At 44.4% G+C, this 18,551-nt stretch overlaps 1 protein-coding gene across 8 annotated transcripts in view; it reads left to right on the top strand.

Annotated features, from left to right (window-relative positions):
- Positions 1-18,161, top strand: part of LOC147021774 (sterol regulatory element-binding protein 1-like) — an 84,722-nt gene extending 66,561 nt beyond the window's left edge. For all 8 annotated transcript variants that reach the window (XM_085892091.1, XM_085892090.1, XM_085892089.1 and 5 more), the window contains 5 exons: positions 4,882-5,014; positions 7,855-8,011; positions 9,251-9,439; positions 12,273-12,378; positions 16,497-18,161. In XM_085892091.1, the coding sequence (XP_085748217.1) occupies positions 4,882-5,014; positions 7,855-8,011; positions 9,251-9,439; positions 12,273-12,378; positions 16,497-16,720 (809 nt within the window). In that variant the 3' untranslated portion in view covers positions 16,721-18,161. The remainder of the gene's footprint in view (positions 1-4,881; positions 5,015-7,854; positions 8,012-9,250; positions 9,440-12,272; positions 12,379-16,496) is intronic.
- The last annotated feature ends 390 nt before the right edge of the window (positions 18,162-18,551 follow it).

The raw sequence follows: 18,551 nt of genomic DNA, 5'->3' as shown, positions 1-18,551 counted from the left end.
GGCTTAATTTACTTCCATTGCTGCAGAATAGCTGCAGTTGCTAACCCATTACTTTTTCTCTGAAAAGGGCCTTTTTTAACAACTCTGAAATTTACATTATTTTTCAGTTTTTGGTGACCTAAACTTATTTTTTTAACCTCTGGCAGTTTAGCGCTTAACTTTGTACCATTTCAGGTTATTCACTGGACTTGAACTGCTTAAATTTCAGTAAAAACTGGGAAAATGGGGGTGTTCTAAAACTTTAGACCGGTCGTGTGTTTATATATATATATATATATATATATATATATATATATATATATATATATATATATATATATATATATATATATATATATATGTACATACATACATTCTCACACACACACACACACACACACACACACACACACACACACACACGAAGGCCTACTCACATCTCTCACCTGTGATCAAGGGAATAACCAATCAGCTCTCACCTAAACAATTAAACCCAGGTGCCTAGGATTATATAAATAAATCGACTCCTCCCTGCAAATCGACTCCAAAGGGCTTACCTTGGATCGTTCTTTCAGGGTTGCTTTATGCAGCTTCTTCGACTGGAAGAGCATGGGATAGCTATAACTACACCCGAGGCCCCTTACAGTGCCTACAGAAAGTCTACATCCCCTTTCAAATTTTTCACCTTATTTTGCCTTATAGCCCAGAATTAAATTTCATTAAATCAGACTTGTTCCACCTTTATTTACATATTATAACCCACAACTTCCAAGTGAAAAACAAATTCCACAAATTTCAGAAAAATAATTAAAAATACTAAATAATCATATCTTGGTTGGATAAGTGTCCACCCCCACTGAGTTAATACTTGGTGGAAGCACTTCTGACAGCATTCACAGCTGTGAGTCTGTTGGGATAGGTCTCGACCAACTTTGCACACCTTCATTGGGAAATATTTGCCCATTCTTCTAAACAAAACTGTTCAAGCTCAGTCGAGTTGCGTGGGGAGCGTTGATGGACAGCAACCTTCAAATCATGCCACAGATTTTCGATTGGCTTTAGATTGGGGCTCTGATTGGGCCAATGAAGGACATTTATTTTTTTGTTTCTTTGCCACTCCAGTGTAGCTTTGGCTGTGTGCTTTGGGTCGTTGTCATGCTGAAAGGTGAACTTCCGTCCCAATTTCAGCTTTCTTGCAGAAGGCAGCAGGTTTTCCTGGAGGATTTTCTGTATTTTGCTCCATCCATTTTCCCTTATATCCTGACGAGTGCTCCAATCCCTGCTGATGAGAAACATCTTCATAACATGATGCTGCCACCACCATGCTTCACAGTAGGGATGGTGTTCTTTGGGTGATTTGCTGTGTTGGGTTTGTGCCAAACGTAACGTTTTGCATTTCGGCCAAATAGTTCCATCTTGGTTTTGCCAGACTACAAAAGTTTTTGCCACATGGCTTCAGAATCTCTGGAGTGATTTTTTGCATACTTCAAATGGGACCCAAGGTGGGCATTTTTGAGTAATGGCTTCCTTCTTGCCATCCCACCATGCAAGCCAGACTTGTGAAGTGCTTGGGATATTGTTGTCACATGCACACAGTGACCGGTCTTTGCCATAAAGGCATGTAGCTCTATTGAAAGTTGCCATTTGCCTCTTGGTGGCCTCTATGATCAGTCCCCTCCTTGCTTGGTCATCCAGTTTGGAAGGACGGCCTGATCTAGGCAGGGTGTTGGTGGTACCATACGTCTTCCACTTCTTAGTGATTGTCTTGACAGTGCTCCAAGGGATATTCTAGGCCTTTGAAATATTTTTATACCCATCCCCTGATCTGTGCCTTTCCATAACTTTTCCCGGAGATCTTTTGATCGCTCATTGGTGTTCATGGTTGAGTCTTTGCTGTGAAAGGCACTACCCAGCAGAGGAAACCTATAGGAACAGCTGATTTTATTCTTAAATAATCAGAATCACCACAATTTAACACAGGTGGAGGCCAATTAACTTGGTGTGTGATTTTGAAGGTGATTGGTTACACTTGAGCTAATTTACAATTGATATTATAAGGGGGATGCACACTTATCCAACCAAGATATTTGAGTTTTATATTTTTAATTAATTTTATGAAATTTGTAGAAATTGTGGGTTACGATGTGAAAATAAAGGTGGGAAAAGTCTGATTTAATGCAAATTCCAGGCTATAAGGCAACAAAAGGTGAACATTTTTAAAATTGGGTGTAGACTTTCTATCGTCACTGTATATATATATATATATATATATATATATATATATATATATATATATATATATATATATATATATATATATATATATATATATATATATATATATTTTAATAACCCATTCATTGAGAACTGTTCTATGCTTCGTTCTTACAAAGTGTGCTATATGAGCTCGTTGCCTTGGTTTCTAGGGGTGTAAAAATGTGACTGTGTCACGATACGATACACATCACGATACGGTGCCAAAGGACGATAAGATACATATTGAATTGCATGCCTTTAATGTCAAATTGGAATTATCATCGTTGCATTATCTTATTGATCTACAATGTGTGTCCAACAAAGTATGGTGTGTTCCTAAAATGAAAACAAAATAAGGATTTAGGATTGTATTACACACAGAGGATTTGGATTTTTTTCTGTGGTGTCTCCAACTTGGTTTTCTCCCTCAAGCCAGAATTTGCAAATTGTGATATCTTGATTGAACCACTGTTAATCTGTGTGTGCACACATACCTGGCTGCGATTAGTAAGATTACTGATTATCATTTGTGACGTCTATGTCCCAACCAGATTATTTACTGTAATGCACAAAACGATTCACCTGTTTTATATTATATATATATATATATATATATATATATATATATATCTATATATATATATATATATATATATCTGCAAAAGTAGGTATAAAGTAATGAAAACAAGTACAGTCCTTGCTGTCTACCTACTTTTGCAGATATACATATATATATATATATATATATATATATATATATATATATATATATATATATATATATATATATATATATATCTCCAACGGTAACAGATTATTGTCGACAAACGACACTTAGTTATAACCATTATGTAAGATAGCCGAGGTGAGTATGCTACCCAATATGCCATGAGACTCCTCCAAAAAAATGATACTTTAATTTCTGTAAGACAAAAATGTGCTGTAAAAGTATTATCTGCACAAACCACCACACTTGTCGGCTTAGCAGTTAGGGTGGTGGTTTGGGATCCTCGGGTCCTGAGTTCGAGTCCCGTTGCCACTGAATTAACATCAGGGGGTTGGATCAGCCTGTCAGGCTGTCATCCTTCCAAAGTCAGCGAAATGAGCACCAGTGTACTGGTAATAGGAGCACTGCATCAGCGGCATAGCTGCGCCCCTAACCAATGATGCAATCAGCAGCCAAAAAGCCAGCACACGATGGGAACCACCATGCTAGACCAGGCTCAACATCGGACCACTGGCAAAGCCTTGTGATGTAATTGAATTATCTTATTCATTCAATTTTATAGGTGTGCAATTGTATTAATAGATGATAATATTGTGCAACAATGAGGGGTCTTTTGCTAATTGCAGCATTGGTGAATAAAAACACTTCAAAAATGGGAGGTTGAACACACTTTACTGAGCGATACTGAGCGGAGGGATTTGTGTCACGTCGTCACTATTGTCATCACACTGGTCGCCCCAAACGTGAAAATTGCAATGGTATCTTACAATTGTCTTACGATTTCAACGTGGAGGCATAAATGTCTAAAACTGCCTTACAGAGTCAATGGGAACACTTTTATTACTCGTGCTTCATGTGATATAAAGTTTCCCAAATCAAATGAAACAAAATGTTATCTACAAAGTATATACCATTATCATCAATATCAAAACTATCAAAGTACTTTTTTTAACAGGACCGAGGCTCATGGAAGAGCAAGGTAGATCTGACAGTGGAACAAACATCAAGGGAATTAACTAACAGGATAAGAGGAAAGGGAGGAAACACTGAAAATAGCAAGTAAGATGGTTGGGTTGGGAAATGTTAATGGGTAATGAAGATCATGGGACAGAATTGAGTTTAACAAGAGGGTAGTGCACTACTTGCTTGAAGCCCTGAAAGGAGAGCGAGACAGAACAGCCTCTGGAAGGTGGTTTCATAGATGGGGGGGGGACAAGGAATTAGAGTTGAGGTGTGTAGTCAGCCTGCACTTTGAAAGTTTAACCAGAATGGAGTTACTGGAAGAACACGTGCATCCTGAAGTGGATAGGCAGGATCGGAACACTGAGAGCAGAGGGAGCACTTTCAAAGAATAGTCTCTGGGAAACAGAGAAACCACCGACCTACCTGTGATGTGAAAGCAAAAGCCCCTGTGCTTCGGCCTCATCACGGGACATTCCAATAATTTATGAGCTTTCGATTCCATAGAATTCAGGAGTGACAGATGTGCTGCTCGGGCACCAGCCCATAGCAGAGAGCAGTACTCCATTGAGCTATGGACAAAGGTTTTGTACACTGTGAGTAGCTCTTCATTTTCCAAGGAAAGTCTTGGATTGAGGGAGGATGCCCAGTCTGCGGCTGGCTCTTTGGTGGAACCTCAGCCGACATTGGGAGATGGGAAGGGAGGGTTCCATTGATGGCAACACATTGACAGGTACGTAAAGAGCTTGGCAATCAAAGCAGGATGGCAGATTGTGTCATGTGCCCGAGGTATGTCCAAGTAGGCATCTTGTATTGTCACACAAACGATCATGACATCGAGATTTGTGTCGTATCGTCACTATCGTCATAAAAACTGTCGTAATACTTTGCTATTTTATCGTATTGTTCAACCCAAACCTGGATGTGATTTTAATATTCAGTATGATGTGTGTGAATAGGTCCAGACGAGGTGAGCCAGTGGTGGGCAGCAGTGGTTGCACTTTGTGTGGGATGGCATACTGGTGATGATGGATTGGTGGATCACAACTGGGAACAGATTGAGGTTCTTCCTCAAAAGTTGCGCCAGGCAAAGTGAGCCACCTGTCCATTTATAGCTGTGTTTGTTTATGATGCAGTCCTTTCAGGTTTCTTTTTATATTTCCTTGAACCATTTGAGTCTTTCCTATAGGATGTGATTGATTTTAACAAAAAATATTTTAAGATGATAAAGATATGAAAGTTAAATTTTCCATTAAATCTGTCACTGTGGATACAACACGTCATCACGTGAATAATTACTGTAGAAATCTATCTTCACCTTTTTGTAATACAGGTGTCAAGGCTCATGTAAAAATGAGACCATCAAAGGAACAAAGGGTCATCTGACACAAACTTGGGTGAAACTGGAGGACAAGGACATATGGAATGCACCACAGCACAAGGAGAGGAACTACAGATTAAAGGGGGACAGGGTTTCAGGGGTAATGGTGAGAGATACAATTTGGAGAGACCATGTGTTGTAGCAGACTTGAACTCCTTGAGGGAAGAGCACAAGACAATAAACTGGAAAATGGTTTTAGATGTCGGAGAAGAAGGGGATTAATGGAAAGAGGTTAAGTTCACACTTGAGGAGGACAACAAGGTGAAGGTTTCTGATAGAACACTGGTTACTTAAAGGGGTATAGGTTAGGCAGAGAGATGAGAGGGCAGGAGAAACAAGATCAGTGAAGAGTGGGGGAAAAAGGCTCCAAGGCCACCAACCGGCCAACGGTGAGTGAGTAGCAGAACCTGACACTCACCCTCTTGTCAACACCATGGAGGGCCTGAGACCCCTTGGTATGAAGGGGAGCTAAGTTAGAGAAGCAACACTACATGTTCACAGAGGGGACTCATACTCCATGGCACTTTGGCTGAAGGCCTTGTACACCATTATAAGCTGATGATGACATCAGAAGGACTGTACCCTGCAGGTAATTCAGAGCAGTGGCTGGTTTTGCATGCCATCATAGAGATATGATCTCTCAAGAAAGGTTATAACTGATGATGAGACCTAGTAGCTCTCGAGACTCCACATTTCCGAGAGTATGACAACAGAAATACATTGGTGGATTTGTCATCTGGTCTGTGCAAAGGCACAAAAGTGACGAGATGAGTCTTTCTTGCATTAAAATGCATGTTCCAGATAGATAACTGGTTATGTACTTTTTACTGCACAGCTTGTCCATTAGGGCAAGGAACTATGCTATCTATCATAGTGAAGTTATTTGCAAAGTGAGAGTGGATTTTCGAATGACCAAGAACAAGATTAGTCTTGGAATGCTACCTTGCAGAACGCTGGCTCCAGGGGGGGGGGGGGTCGAGCACAGGAGAGAATGTCATCATAAATTACTGCTTGTGAGTGCATAGGAAAACTGATTGGCCAATCCTGGGGCAAACACTGGGTACCATTAGCTGACAATTTTGAAACCAGGGTGGGTGCCAGACAGATGTTAAGTATGATGACACTCACCTATGTTTAAGATTTAGGGCATCCCATCTGTTATTCACATAGAGGAAGCAGAATATCAAAGGTGAAATGGCCTGGGTGGATTCTACAACGGATGATCATAGAGTTGAAGAAGAGATGAGTCTTCGGTTGGCCTGTTAGTGTTCCCATTTGAACTCAACTTCTGGCTCATGATGTGGGGAATTGGTCAGGTTGGTTCAACTTCCATATACCAAATTATGGGTTTGTCCATTGTCTCCCAATATCCCTGTGATTCAGTTAAAAGTCCACCGATGTCTACAAATGCCTTTGTCCTGCACATGTTTTATTCACAAGCTCCACTACAGGTCATCGATTACTGTAAAAACTAGAAGGGCACTCAGTAGAGCGCATACCTCTGCTCTGTAATGCCTGATCCACAAGAACATATCGGGCCCAATACATTTTTGAGATATCGTGCTATATATCGTTTTTGAGCCCCATCTCTCAATGGTGAAGAATCACTTAAAAATTCTAGTAGTCGGATGTGGATCCGGATCTTCACCAAAATCGAATCAATTCGTCGTGGTCACACACCCAATCTGTCCATCAAGTTTCATCCGAATCCGTCCACAACTTTTTGAGATCATGCTATATATCATTTTGGCCCAAGCTCTCAATAGTGAAGAATCACTTTTGAAAATTCTAGTATCTGGATCTGGATCTTCACCAAAATCTAATCAGTCCGTCCTTGTCACACACCCAACCTGTCCACAAAATTTCATCCGCATCCGTTCACAACTTTTTGAGATATCCTGTACACAGACAAACACAAAGAAAGGGATGAAAACGTAACCTCCTTCGCCTTCGGTGGTAGAGGTAATAAGCCGGTGTTGGCTTAATAGTTAAGCTTAAGATCCATTAGCTGACTGAGATCTTAGGGTTTTGAGTTCGAACCCAGCCCCATGTCGGTTCATTGAATTAACACCAGGTGGGGTTGACTCGGCCTGTCATCCTTCTGAGGTCGGCAAAATGAGTACCAGCTTACTGAAAACGGGGCATTGCATCAGTGGCACAGCTGCGCTCCCAGCAATGATGCAACCAGCAGCCACAGGCTGCATATGAAATAATAATAAAAACTGTAAAAATATTTCTTTTAATCCCCCCACAGACAGACACAAAGGGGGTGTTTGGCTAATCACACATCCATCCACATCATACACGAAAAGTAGGTTTGCTTATGGCTTGCTTGCTCACTTGCATTGTATACCAGTCATTGTGGAAGATTCATGTTTTGCAAAGTTTAACCTTCACCAGTGTAGCTTTGCACGCGTAACCTATTTTTCCTTCCGTCGAGTTACAGTCCTACTTAGTTTTCACGTTATTGGGTGAGGTTCGATAAATTTAACATTTGAAGAGGTATGTGCAGATTGTACCGCAGTGCTTGCATTCTGTGCTGTGCCAATAGGAGCGTACTGCCTCAGACATTGGTGTTGGCATTTCGGGCTCGGCGTAGCCTGCAGCGATGGGGTCTCAAGAAAAAGCCTCGGTCCACGGTAGAGGAGTCCAGCCGACTGCTTTTCCATCATGTTACTTCGAGTCCTCCTGCTTCTCCGACTGAGCAGGTGGGGCCGTTGCTTGCATGCTGTGTACACCTCTTTGTCAATATACACACAAGTTCCTTTTATAGCTGATTGCTTGTGCTTTGCCTTTGTCGTACTTGTAACTACAATTCATACCTCAAACTGTATCTACGGAAAAAAATAGTGTCCTTTCTTTAGAAGTGAAAAAAGTAAAAAAGCACCACCAACTTCAAAATGGCCAAAATGTAAAGGCTCAAGTCAGATGTTTCAACCGCTGTTGAAACCATAGAGCAAAGTGGTGTGATTTATCGACTCGCCCTTGCACCAAAAAAGTAATTCCGAAGCACTTGGACACTTCTCGTCAAAGGTACCATAGATGTGAGTGCACAAAGTCAGATAGGCAATGATGATGTTGTATGTGGAACAATGGTGTTGATTGCAGTATGCTATCACCCAAGGGAAGCAAGGAGGAGCTTACATTTCGGGCATTAACCCATCGTCGGAGTAAAAGAGGGAGAGGGGATAGACCTCCCCCCCTCATTTTTTTTCATTATCCATCCCCCATTCCTCCACTTACCACCATTCCACCGCCCTTTTTCTGCCCTCACCCACATTTTTGTATACATGCACCATTCCCACCACATATGCACACCCACGCAAGGCAATGTTTGAACACGACGGTTTTTTTTTTCTGATCTCGTCGTTGACATTGAATTGCATGATTCCCCTCCTCCTGGGAGTCTACTTTACATGAGCTTGTGTTGATTTGCCTTTGGTCCCCAAAGAAGACCAAACAATGGTTGAAAGTTCATACTTAAGCCTTGCCTTGAGCCTATCATACAAGTTGTTGGTACTTTGTTCATTTTAAAATCATGGGCGTTCCCAACTGCAACCATTCCTTCAAGCGCAAAATGACAACCATCTACACGAGTCGCTCTATTTGTGGAACGGCTATCTCTGAGAGAGCAAGCTGAACATGGAGCTCCTGATGACGGTTCAACAGCGGATGGAGGTGCCAGTGGCCGTGGTGCATTGTAGTTGCATTGCATGTGCCAGTGCGTGTGGTGCAATGCAACTGCTGTGCAGCATGGACTTGTGGTGCGGTGCAGCATGGACTCATGGGTGCCGTGGTGTCCTGGAAAATTAAAGTACTGGCATGCAGTCTAACAAGTTCATTTACAAACCTGAATTTAATGTTTTTTAATCCACAACTTGTCGAATTGCATCACCTGTAAAGATTGAACTATCTGTGGATCCGAACCCATTGTAACACCTTTTTAGGCACTCTGTTTCCTGCTCAGCAATCTGCTGCTCACCCTGAGAGCACAAATGTGGGAACAGCAGGCAGGGGGGCTCAATAAGGGATCCAGCCCCCTTCCTGCTGCCAGCCCTGCAGAGATTTGTGGTTTCCAACGAGATCTGGGTACCATGCGCAAGATCGCCCAGCGCTGTGTGGCTGCGCACGGCACGGTGAGGATATGGCACATCCCATCACACTCGCTTGCATCGCATCGCATCGCAATTATTTGTGATTTATTGATTATGTAAAGGTATATTTAAACGACAAAACACGCTTTGGGTAGAAGCTTCTGTATATTGTATCGATTACAGGTTTGGAACTCCATGATGTTGACGTATCACTGAATGAAGAATGAAGATTTCACTTTTCGAGCGCTTTGCTATTAAAAGGCCGAACGAGAAATGAGAAAAACCTGAAGTTGAAAATTAATTCGATCTCCAGCCGTGCCTCCCTCCCCACTCTTCTCGCTTTTATTTGTTAAATGTTGTTGTGAATTCACGCCCGCCGGCATGCGGACGGCCACGTAACTCGGATCGCGGCACGTCGCCCACCGGACGGACAATTCAGTCGTGACCCTCCGGGAACTATCGCCCGGAGCCAGTCACGGGTGGGCCTTTCGACCTCACCACAATCGTGCCAATCGGCCACCCGCGTAGGATAGGGTTGTTCGCCAAACTCGACCTACCTAAGTACCCACGCGGATGGTAAACCGGGCGATCGTACCTCGCCGCAGGTCGACTCCGGACACGAGCCGCTTGGGCGGCCCGTTCCGTACTATCGGGATAACCGAGCGGTGTTATCGTCGACCTCGACGGTTTAGATTATTTACCGCGCGTTTTGCACCCACTACGAACCCTTTACGTGAAGCAGGATGGAGAGTCAATTAGGAAAAGACGAAGCGAAACGGGAAAACAGTTCACACAATGCACATTTATTTCCCGGCACACGGAAAGCACGTAGATACAGCCATACAGTCAAAATGCACATAAAGCAACCAAAACAATAAAAGCAACAACGACGCAGAGTTAATACCGACTACGCGCACACACGGCAACACTTATGCAGCTTTACTTTACAGACGGCGCCAACACACATTTACACAAAAGCAAAGGAAAGAAGCCACCCTCATAGACAAGGAGGCAGACAGGCCGGTAGGCCAAATGTGCGTGTGACCTGGAGGAGCGGCCAGGTCCGCGAGACCGGGGGGGTCCTACCCGCGTCCTCGTGACGCGTTGGCGGGCGAGCCACAAATGTGGCCGCGCGGCTGTGCCCCGACTCCGTGCTCGTTGTCAGGTTTCGTTGGCATGATGTTTGGAGTGGGGTGGGAACGGGGCCCCCTTTTGCACTATCTCAGCGCTGGGGGAAAGGGGGAATTGTTGATGCCCTGGGGGAGGAGAATGGCTGGCTGGCTTGGGTCCCGCGACGAGACGAGCGATCCCCCACACCGTAACCTCGTCGCCGACCGCCTTCCTTCTCGCCTCGGACCTGAGCTCCCTTGCTTGCAGTTCCACCGCGCTCACTCCCCTCAACTCCGCCAACGCAACTCCAAAACCCAACTCTTCTGCAACTCTTCTTCGTTCCACACTCTCCTCACCCAACCGACTCGACTCTGCCACTTCCATTTGGCCTTGCGCTCGCCTTTTTATAGGCGGGCAGGAGAAGCCAGTATGCAAATATTTGGATCAGAATGACCTCGGGGGCGGAGCCATGCTCGCCCATTGGTCGGAGGAAACGGGGGCGTGAACCTCCCCTGATCCTAGAATTTGCATATATCGACTTCACACACGCGCCTGGAGGCGGGGCCAAGCCGCCTCGCGCTCGCTAATTGGACGGAGGAAAAGTGGGCGTGTAGCATTTTTGATCCGAATTTTCCCTCGGAAAGGCCACTATTTGCGCTCGCAGCTCGGTGCGCTCGGCACCAAACGCCGAACGGGCCCGAGACAGCCCGACGTTCAGTGTTCACAGGTGGTGCGGGAATGGCCGTAGAAGGAGAGAGGTGAAGGTGGTGGAGGGTTTTCGGTGGTGGTTTGATGGTTATGGTGCCGTTTGGGAATGGCGGTGATGCGATGATGTGGGAGTGTAGATGGTGGCGGTGGCGTGGTTGTTGTGTGATGGCGGTTGAGACGTGGTTGGTTCAAAATAAAGATAGAACAGAAAAAAATGGCTAACTCAAAGCGTCGCAGCCCGGATGAATCACATAAATTCCCTCTATACAACGGGTTTGGGCTAACTACACATGTACATAGAGATATCTCACCTACGGGCCCTTCATGGTGTAATGTGTCATGGCAGGTTTCTTTTACCAACTCGCACTTAGCAAGTGTGCCAAAGACCCCTCAGCGCGAGTTGGGGGAGACCTTCGTGAGTGAGGCCAGTGGACTGAAATAGGCTGGGTTAAGGTTTGATGTTGAAGAAAATTGTAGCATAATTATTGCATGCATGATAGTTTGTTGCCCATTGCAAGTGTTCCAACTTCAACATCGGACATAGCGGAAAACGTTGCTGTTGAAGAGTTATTTGCAGACAGTGTTCACCATTGGAGAAGCCTGCCTGTTTCAATAAGTAGTCATAGCGAAGTTTGTTTCACTCTGGGAAGATTGTCAGATAGGCTCTTCAAAATAAATGGGTCATTTCAACTTAAAGTTGAGGTTTCCAATCAGATCTGGGTCCCATGCGCAAGATCGCCTATGGCTGAGTAACAGAGTGTAACAGACTTCCCTCCCCACATTGTTAGTGGTGGTTCATTGCTCAGTTCTAAATTCCCAATTGTTAATGAAGAATTCGAAACTAAGTTACTGTTTGAGAGGGGTTAATATGAGCTACAAATATAACTATGCTTTACTTGAGGACAATGTATGGTTTTCAGGTTTAAAATGAGTTTTGTTTATTTCTTTGTCTATTTGTTTGTTTTAAAGTTGGGGTTTTGTGAAGGAAAGCATAAAAATGCAGAAGCTGTTTTTGACTTATTTTGCTTTTCTCTACCCCCTCCTCCCCTCATGGCAGCTGTTTCTTCATGAGGCTACAGCACGTGTCATGGCTGGCGCAAGTCCAACACGTACCCAGCACTTGCTCGACCAAGGTCTTAGGCACAGAGCTGACGTCGAAAATGGTATGGGAGGGGGGAGGCAGGGGTTAGGGATTGAAATGGAGGGTTGGAGGGGAAGAACCAGTTTGGGACCTTTCACCTTGTGTTTATGAAGGAATAACATAGCATGTAGAGTACATAATTACTGAATTCACAAGTAAATCCGAGCAGGATAGCACAAATAGTGTCTGTAACTAAATTCTGCGGAAGTGGATTTGTCCATAAATGTGTAGATTTCTCAAAAGGACATGACCCTGACTTGAATATAGACCAGGAGGAAGGGGCCTACCAAAGGAACAGACACTGCAGCCTGCTGATCCCAAGGTACAATTTTCTGTGTTGCAAAACCCCACCTTGAGGTAATATTAACCTCACCACTCCAAAATGTAACAAATCCATGGATATTGGAGCCCACCTCTCCCCCAAACCCCACCCTACCAGAGGGTGAAAATAATGCAGTGGCAGCACCTACAGAGGTGTACAGCACGTACAGAATTCAGATAATGCATCTATATACAATCCTCTGTCATATGTGTAACAGAGTGTAACAGAATTCCCTGCCCACATTGTTAGTGGTGGTTCATTGCTCAGTTCTAAATTCCCAATTGTTAATGAACAATTCAAAACTATGTTACTGTTTGAGAGGGGTTAAGCATAACGATTATTTTGATACCTAATTTGTTGAAATCACTCCATCACAAACAACAAGGCCAACTCCACACATGGTGTACTGACTTCCTCGACTCTCGTAGCAAACGTAAAGGCTGGAGTGCCCCAAGGCAGTATTCTCAGCCCAGTCCTATTCCTGATCTTCATCAATGATCTCTCTCACTCTCTGAAAAATCCCCTTTATATATCTATCTATTTGCTAATGACTCCACCCTCTATCATGACATCCCTCATCCTTCAGGCAGGCAGGTAGCAGCCTCTTCCTTCTCTTCAGATCTTGACAGAATCACAAGATGGTAAAACACTTGGAATATGTTGTTCAATCCTGACAAATCTCACTATCTCTTCCCGAAAGGACCATCTGGCAAACCCTCCCATATACTTTCTTAACAATAGTCTTGAGGAAATTCAGTCACTCAAACTCCTGGGTATCACTGTCAGCCATGAAATTTTTTGAACAAACCACATTTCAAAGTTGGCCTCCAAAGCCAGCCGCCGACTGGGCATCCTCCATCGTACAAAATCCTTCTCTGGCACACCTGAACTCATCCACAGACAAGTCCTTCATCCACAGCTTGATGGAGTACTGCACTCCCCTCTCGACCAACTCACCTGCATCACATCTTGCTCAGCTTGATGTCGTGGAAACCAAGGCCTTCAAGATTATTGGAACCTCCCACGATGAAGCTGATTATATTGGCCTATAACTTTGCCATCACAAACAGGTTGGTGGTCTCTGTCTTCTATCACATCCTTCCTGGTCTTTGGTACCCTCTGCTCTTTCTGTGCTTTGTCCCCCCGCTCAAGTTTCTGCAGGCTCACTTGGTCCACCATCAACCCCCTTTTGGTGAAACTACCTAAATCCAGGATTACTGCTCACATCCACTCATTTGTTCCTCGTTTTTCTGACCTGTGGAACCAAATTCCACATTCTCTTCGCTCTCATTCTTCAAGACAGCTATTCACCACCATCTCAAGTCATCCCCATCAAAATCATGATCTTTTCTACACCCGTTATCCCATCCCAATAGCTCCTCCTTCCAATTTTCCTTCCTTGGAGTTTCCTGCTGTATCCATCTTGTCCACCCCATGCATCCACTGTATCCATCTTGTCCACCCCATGCATCCTCTGCATCCATCTTGTCCACCCCATGCATCCTCTGTATCCATCTTGTCCACCCCAGGCATCCGCTGTATCCATCTTGTCCACACCATGCATCCTCTGTATCTATATTGTCCACCCTATGCATCCTCTGTATCCATCTTGTCCAACCCATGCATCCTCTGTATCCATCTTGTCCAACCCATGCATCCTCTGTCTATCCATATTGTCCACCCCATGCATTCTCTGTATCCATCTTATCCACCCCATGCATCTTCTGTTTCCATCTTGTCCACCCCATGCATCCTCTGTCTCCATCTTGTCCACCCCATGCATCCTCTGTCTCCATCTTGTCCACCCCATGCATCCTCTGTTTCCATCTTTTCCACCCCATGCATCTTCTGTTTCCATCTTGTCCACCCCATGCATCCTCTGTATCCATCTTGTCCACCCCATGCTTCCTCTGTTTCCATCTTTTCCACCCCATGCTTCCTCTGTTTCCATCTTTTCCACCCCATGCATCTTCTGTTTCCATCTTGTCCACCCCATGCATCCTCTGTATCCATCTTGTCCACCCCATGCATCTTCTGTTTCCATCTTTTCCACCCCATGCTTCCTCTGTTTCCATCTTGTCCACCCCATGCATCTTCTGTTTCCATCTTTTCCACCCCATGCTTCCTCTGTTTCCATCTTGTCCACCCCATGCATCTTCTGTTTCCATCTTGTCCACCCCATGCATCCTCTGTTTCCATCTTTTCCACCCCATGCATCCTCTGTATCCATCTTGTCCACCCCATCTTGTCCACCCTATGCATGTATGCATTGTGTCCTGTTTTTGTCTGTTACATCCTGATCCATTCAGTGTACAAGATCTTCCACAAGCCTCGACTCTGTATACAAAAAAAGAAAAACCTCCAAAGGTTATGGCAAAACGAGGTGGATGAGTGGGTTAGGTGACAAGAACAAGCTGATTAGATTTTATTTAAGGTCCGAATGCAGATGCTGCTTATCAGTGGGACACAAAACGTAAACTGTTCGACCTGGTGGAGGGGTATCGTTTGAGTTATTACTATAATCCTACGCTTTTTGAAAAAACGGGGTGGGGGGGGGATATTGTAATCGGCTGTATCTCTCTGTTCTTCACGCTATCTCCTCCGAAATGATTGTGCAGAAATTCATCAAACATGGTAGTTATCATCGTCTCACGGCACAAAAGTGGAAGAGGAGTTTCATTTTTGGCCCCATTTTTTAAATGAAACTTTGTATATGCAATCAATATTGGGGAACACATGAAATATGTAACAATTTTTTGGATTTGTACCCCGGTTCATCCCCAGGGGGTGGGGACTTATGGTCACAGCGATCAAAATAGGAAAAAAAAAATCAAAATTTCTTATTGGGTCATTCCTGGTGGAACTTTTTACCATCTTTAAAGGTGGGAAGTGATCGGATATGCGATGGCATGCCATCTACTTCACCCGAGTTATTATTATTATTATTGTTGTTGTTATTATTCAGTTGGCATAGCTGGGGGAATGGTAGACCATGCACAAGAACAACAGGTTGTGATACACAAAGGTAAACATCTCCATGGTTCCAAGGAAGAGCAGAGGCTATGGGGAACATATACCATCACGAGGACATCAGCTGGGGTACATCAAAGCCCAGGGAGGGGCATCGATCAATTCCATAATTACCATGCGCCAAATTTATTTTGCCAATCGTTTGCACAGTTTACGTCGACACCATTTGCTTGTGGGCAAACCTTAAAAGTTTTCAAAAGGCCTCAGCACTGATCTCATTACTTGCTCTAGTTTCAGCTTTTGCATGTTTTATCCCCCTGGGCCTGGGTATGGGCTGTCAGTATTGCCTATGTATACTTTCCGCTGAGCTGCCTAGGGTTGAATCTTGGCCGAGCTATAAACTGTCATCCTGGTGTTTCATAGGCAGGAGACACATCAGCGTGTGCTCCTTCCCTTGGATGAACGTTAAACTGGGTGTCCCGTCTGCTAGCATTAGTTTGTGGATGTTAAATATCCCACAGTGTCTTTTGGTAAGAGTAGGCGAGCTATCGCCGGCACCTTGGTCAAATTGCCGATTTCTTCTCGGACCTACAGGGGGCAATGCATCAGCGGCACCGCTGCACCCCTGCCAGAACTGATGCTAATTCGCAATCACGTGCTCTAAACAAATGTTGACAAACGAACGCTTCTGGGTTAAGCCACATGTTAAATTTTCACTTTTCCAGCCTTCTTTCCATGCACAACACTCATCTCATGAACTTGGTACTTTGATGAATTGCCAATAATGTCTGAAACTATTTTTATTTATTGTGTGCATTCCAGCGCCATTTATTTCTGTTGTTGTGCAGATGATGGGAAAAAGGTGCCCGGGAAACCCGGACCGTGCGCGCGGGCTCAAGCGATGCTCCTGGCTTGCCATGGCCTTCCACCTGCGTGGCTGGCTACACTGGGCGGTCGAGAATATCTGCTAAGGGAGGCCACCAGAGTCCTGGAAAAAGCTGGAGATGAACGTGGTCTGCAGCACTGTCAGCAGATGCTTTTGCTTGGAGGAGGGTCCGCACTTAGTGGCTGATGTGGCCCCCTACTCCCTTTAACTTCTTCAATTCTCAGCTGTCTTTTCTTTTGACTTTCTCTAACCACCTGAAGGCGATGCCATTGCCATGTGCCTAAAGGTGTGTTTTGGGGTTTATGATATCCCTCTGTTGGATGCCAATGATCAGATTGCAGACTTTGTTCTGTAGTCCGAGGTCTTTCATGGAATGTAGTTACATAAAGTGAAAGGTGCATTTGTAATTCCGATTGATAACATTGTTCATCTTATTGCTTGAACACATCATCGGCTGGTGGTGAGATTGGTCCACATTTGTACCTGAATTAATTACCCAGTGCTTGCCATGTTTTAGGAGCGGGCTTCAAGTGTAATCTTAAAATGTTTTGTCATGCTGTTTTTAAATTTTCTTATTTGATGTAAACAGAATTTTTGAAATATAATATTTGGCATATCTATACGGTCTGGAGACGACGGCACTGACAGAGCAGCAACAACAGGAGGCTGCAGTTCTGCAAGAACAACTAGGTCAGGATGATTGCAGAAGTGAAGGGGCTGGATAGAAGGAGGATGGAGGACATCGGTGTGCAGATAAGCTTGACGGGAAGATTGGTGAAGAGCCAGCTGAAGTGGGCAGGGCACCTGGTGCAGATAGAGGAGAATAGACTTCTGAAGAGAGGTGGAGAGCAGATGTGTTGAAAGAGAGAAGCAAGAGAAAAAGGAATGCACTATGGTTGAAATGGGAGGATTGTGGGAAGAGGGGTGTTCGAAAGGTGGAGGTGGATGGACAGCGGAGAGAGATGGCTGGTGGACAGAGCAGCAGCTCAGTACCAGTCGGCCTCACCCCATATGAAGTTGCAATCACCTTTTACCTTTTTCACTTTGTAAAAGTTTGACTTGATTTGTATGGATTACAACATTACATGATGTGATCTCCAGTGTTTGTGTCGAATCTTATGTGTTTGCAGGATTTTGGTTTTGAAATAGATTTTGGTTTTCTTAAAGATGAAATGTGAAAGGCAAGATAGGTGGTTGGGGGCCGATTTGTAAAACCACCTGTTTTAGTGGGACGAATGAAGCCCGGTGTTGGCTTAGTGGTTAGGGTGGCAGCTTGGGATCCTAGGGTCCTGAGTTCAAGCCCCATTGGCTGCTGAATTAAAAATACACCAGGAGGTTGACTCGGAAGGATGACAGGCTGAGCTCGGCAAAATGAGCACCAGTGTACTGGTAAGGGGGACACTGCATCAGCGGCATAGCCGCGTCCCAACCAATGATGCAACCAGCAGCCACAGGCTGCACTCGATCGAGAGAGAGAGTGGGACGAATGACCATGAGTTTGTTCAAATTCTTCATTCGAGTCTTTTCTGTTGACACATAAATCTTGAAATGTGATAAATGCATTGTTCTTGCGTACTGTGCTGTCTGATGTGGATTTTGAAGTTTATTAAATTTAAATGAGAAGCAATTGCGGTGAAACTGAGTCAATGGGCCTATCTCTACATCGCAGACAGGTCGGTGGTCTCTCTATCTTCGCCTGTCTCCTTTCTGGTCTTGCACCCTCTGCTCTTTCTGTGCTTTCCCTCCACCTCCCCCTCCACCCCACCCCCCAGGTTTCTGCAGGGTGCATGGTCTCCCATCAATCCCCTTTTTGTGAAACTCCTAAAATCCAGGATCACTGCTCACCTCCACTCATTCGTTCCTCTTTTTGCCCACCTGTGGAACCAATTTCCACATTCTCTTCAAACTCATTCTTCCCTCCAGTTCTTCAGGACAGCTGTTTACCACCATCTCATGTCATCCCCAATCCAAAACCACGATTTCTTTTTTAATCCCATTATCCCCCCCACCCCCACCC

Source organism: Eptatretus burgeri, chromosome 8 (assembly GCF_056783735.1).
Source record: "Eptatretus burgeri isolate ZD-2024b chromosome 8, Ebu_testis_v1, whole genome shotgun sequence".
NCBI lineage: Eukaryota > Metazoa > Chordata > Myxini > Myxiniformes > Myxinidae > Eptatretus > Eptatretus burgeri.
Note: the sequence above shows the minus strand (reverse complement) of the source record. Positions and strands in the feature narration are given on the sequence as shown.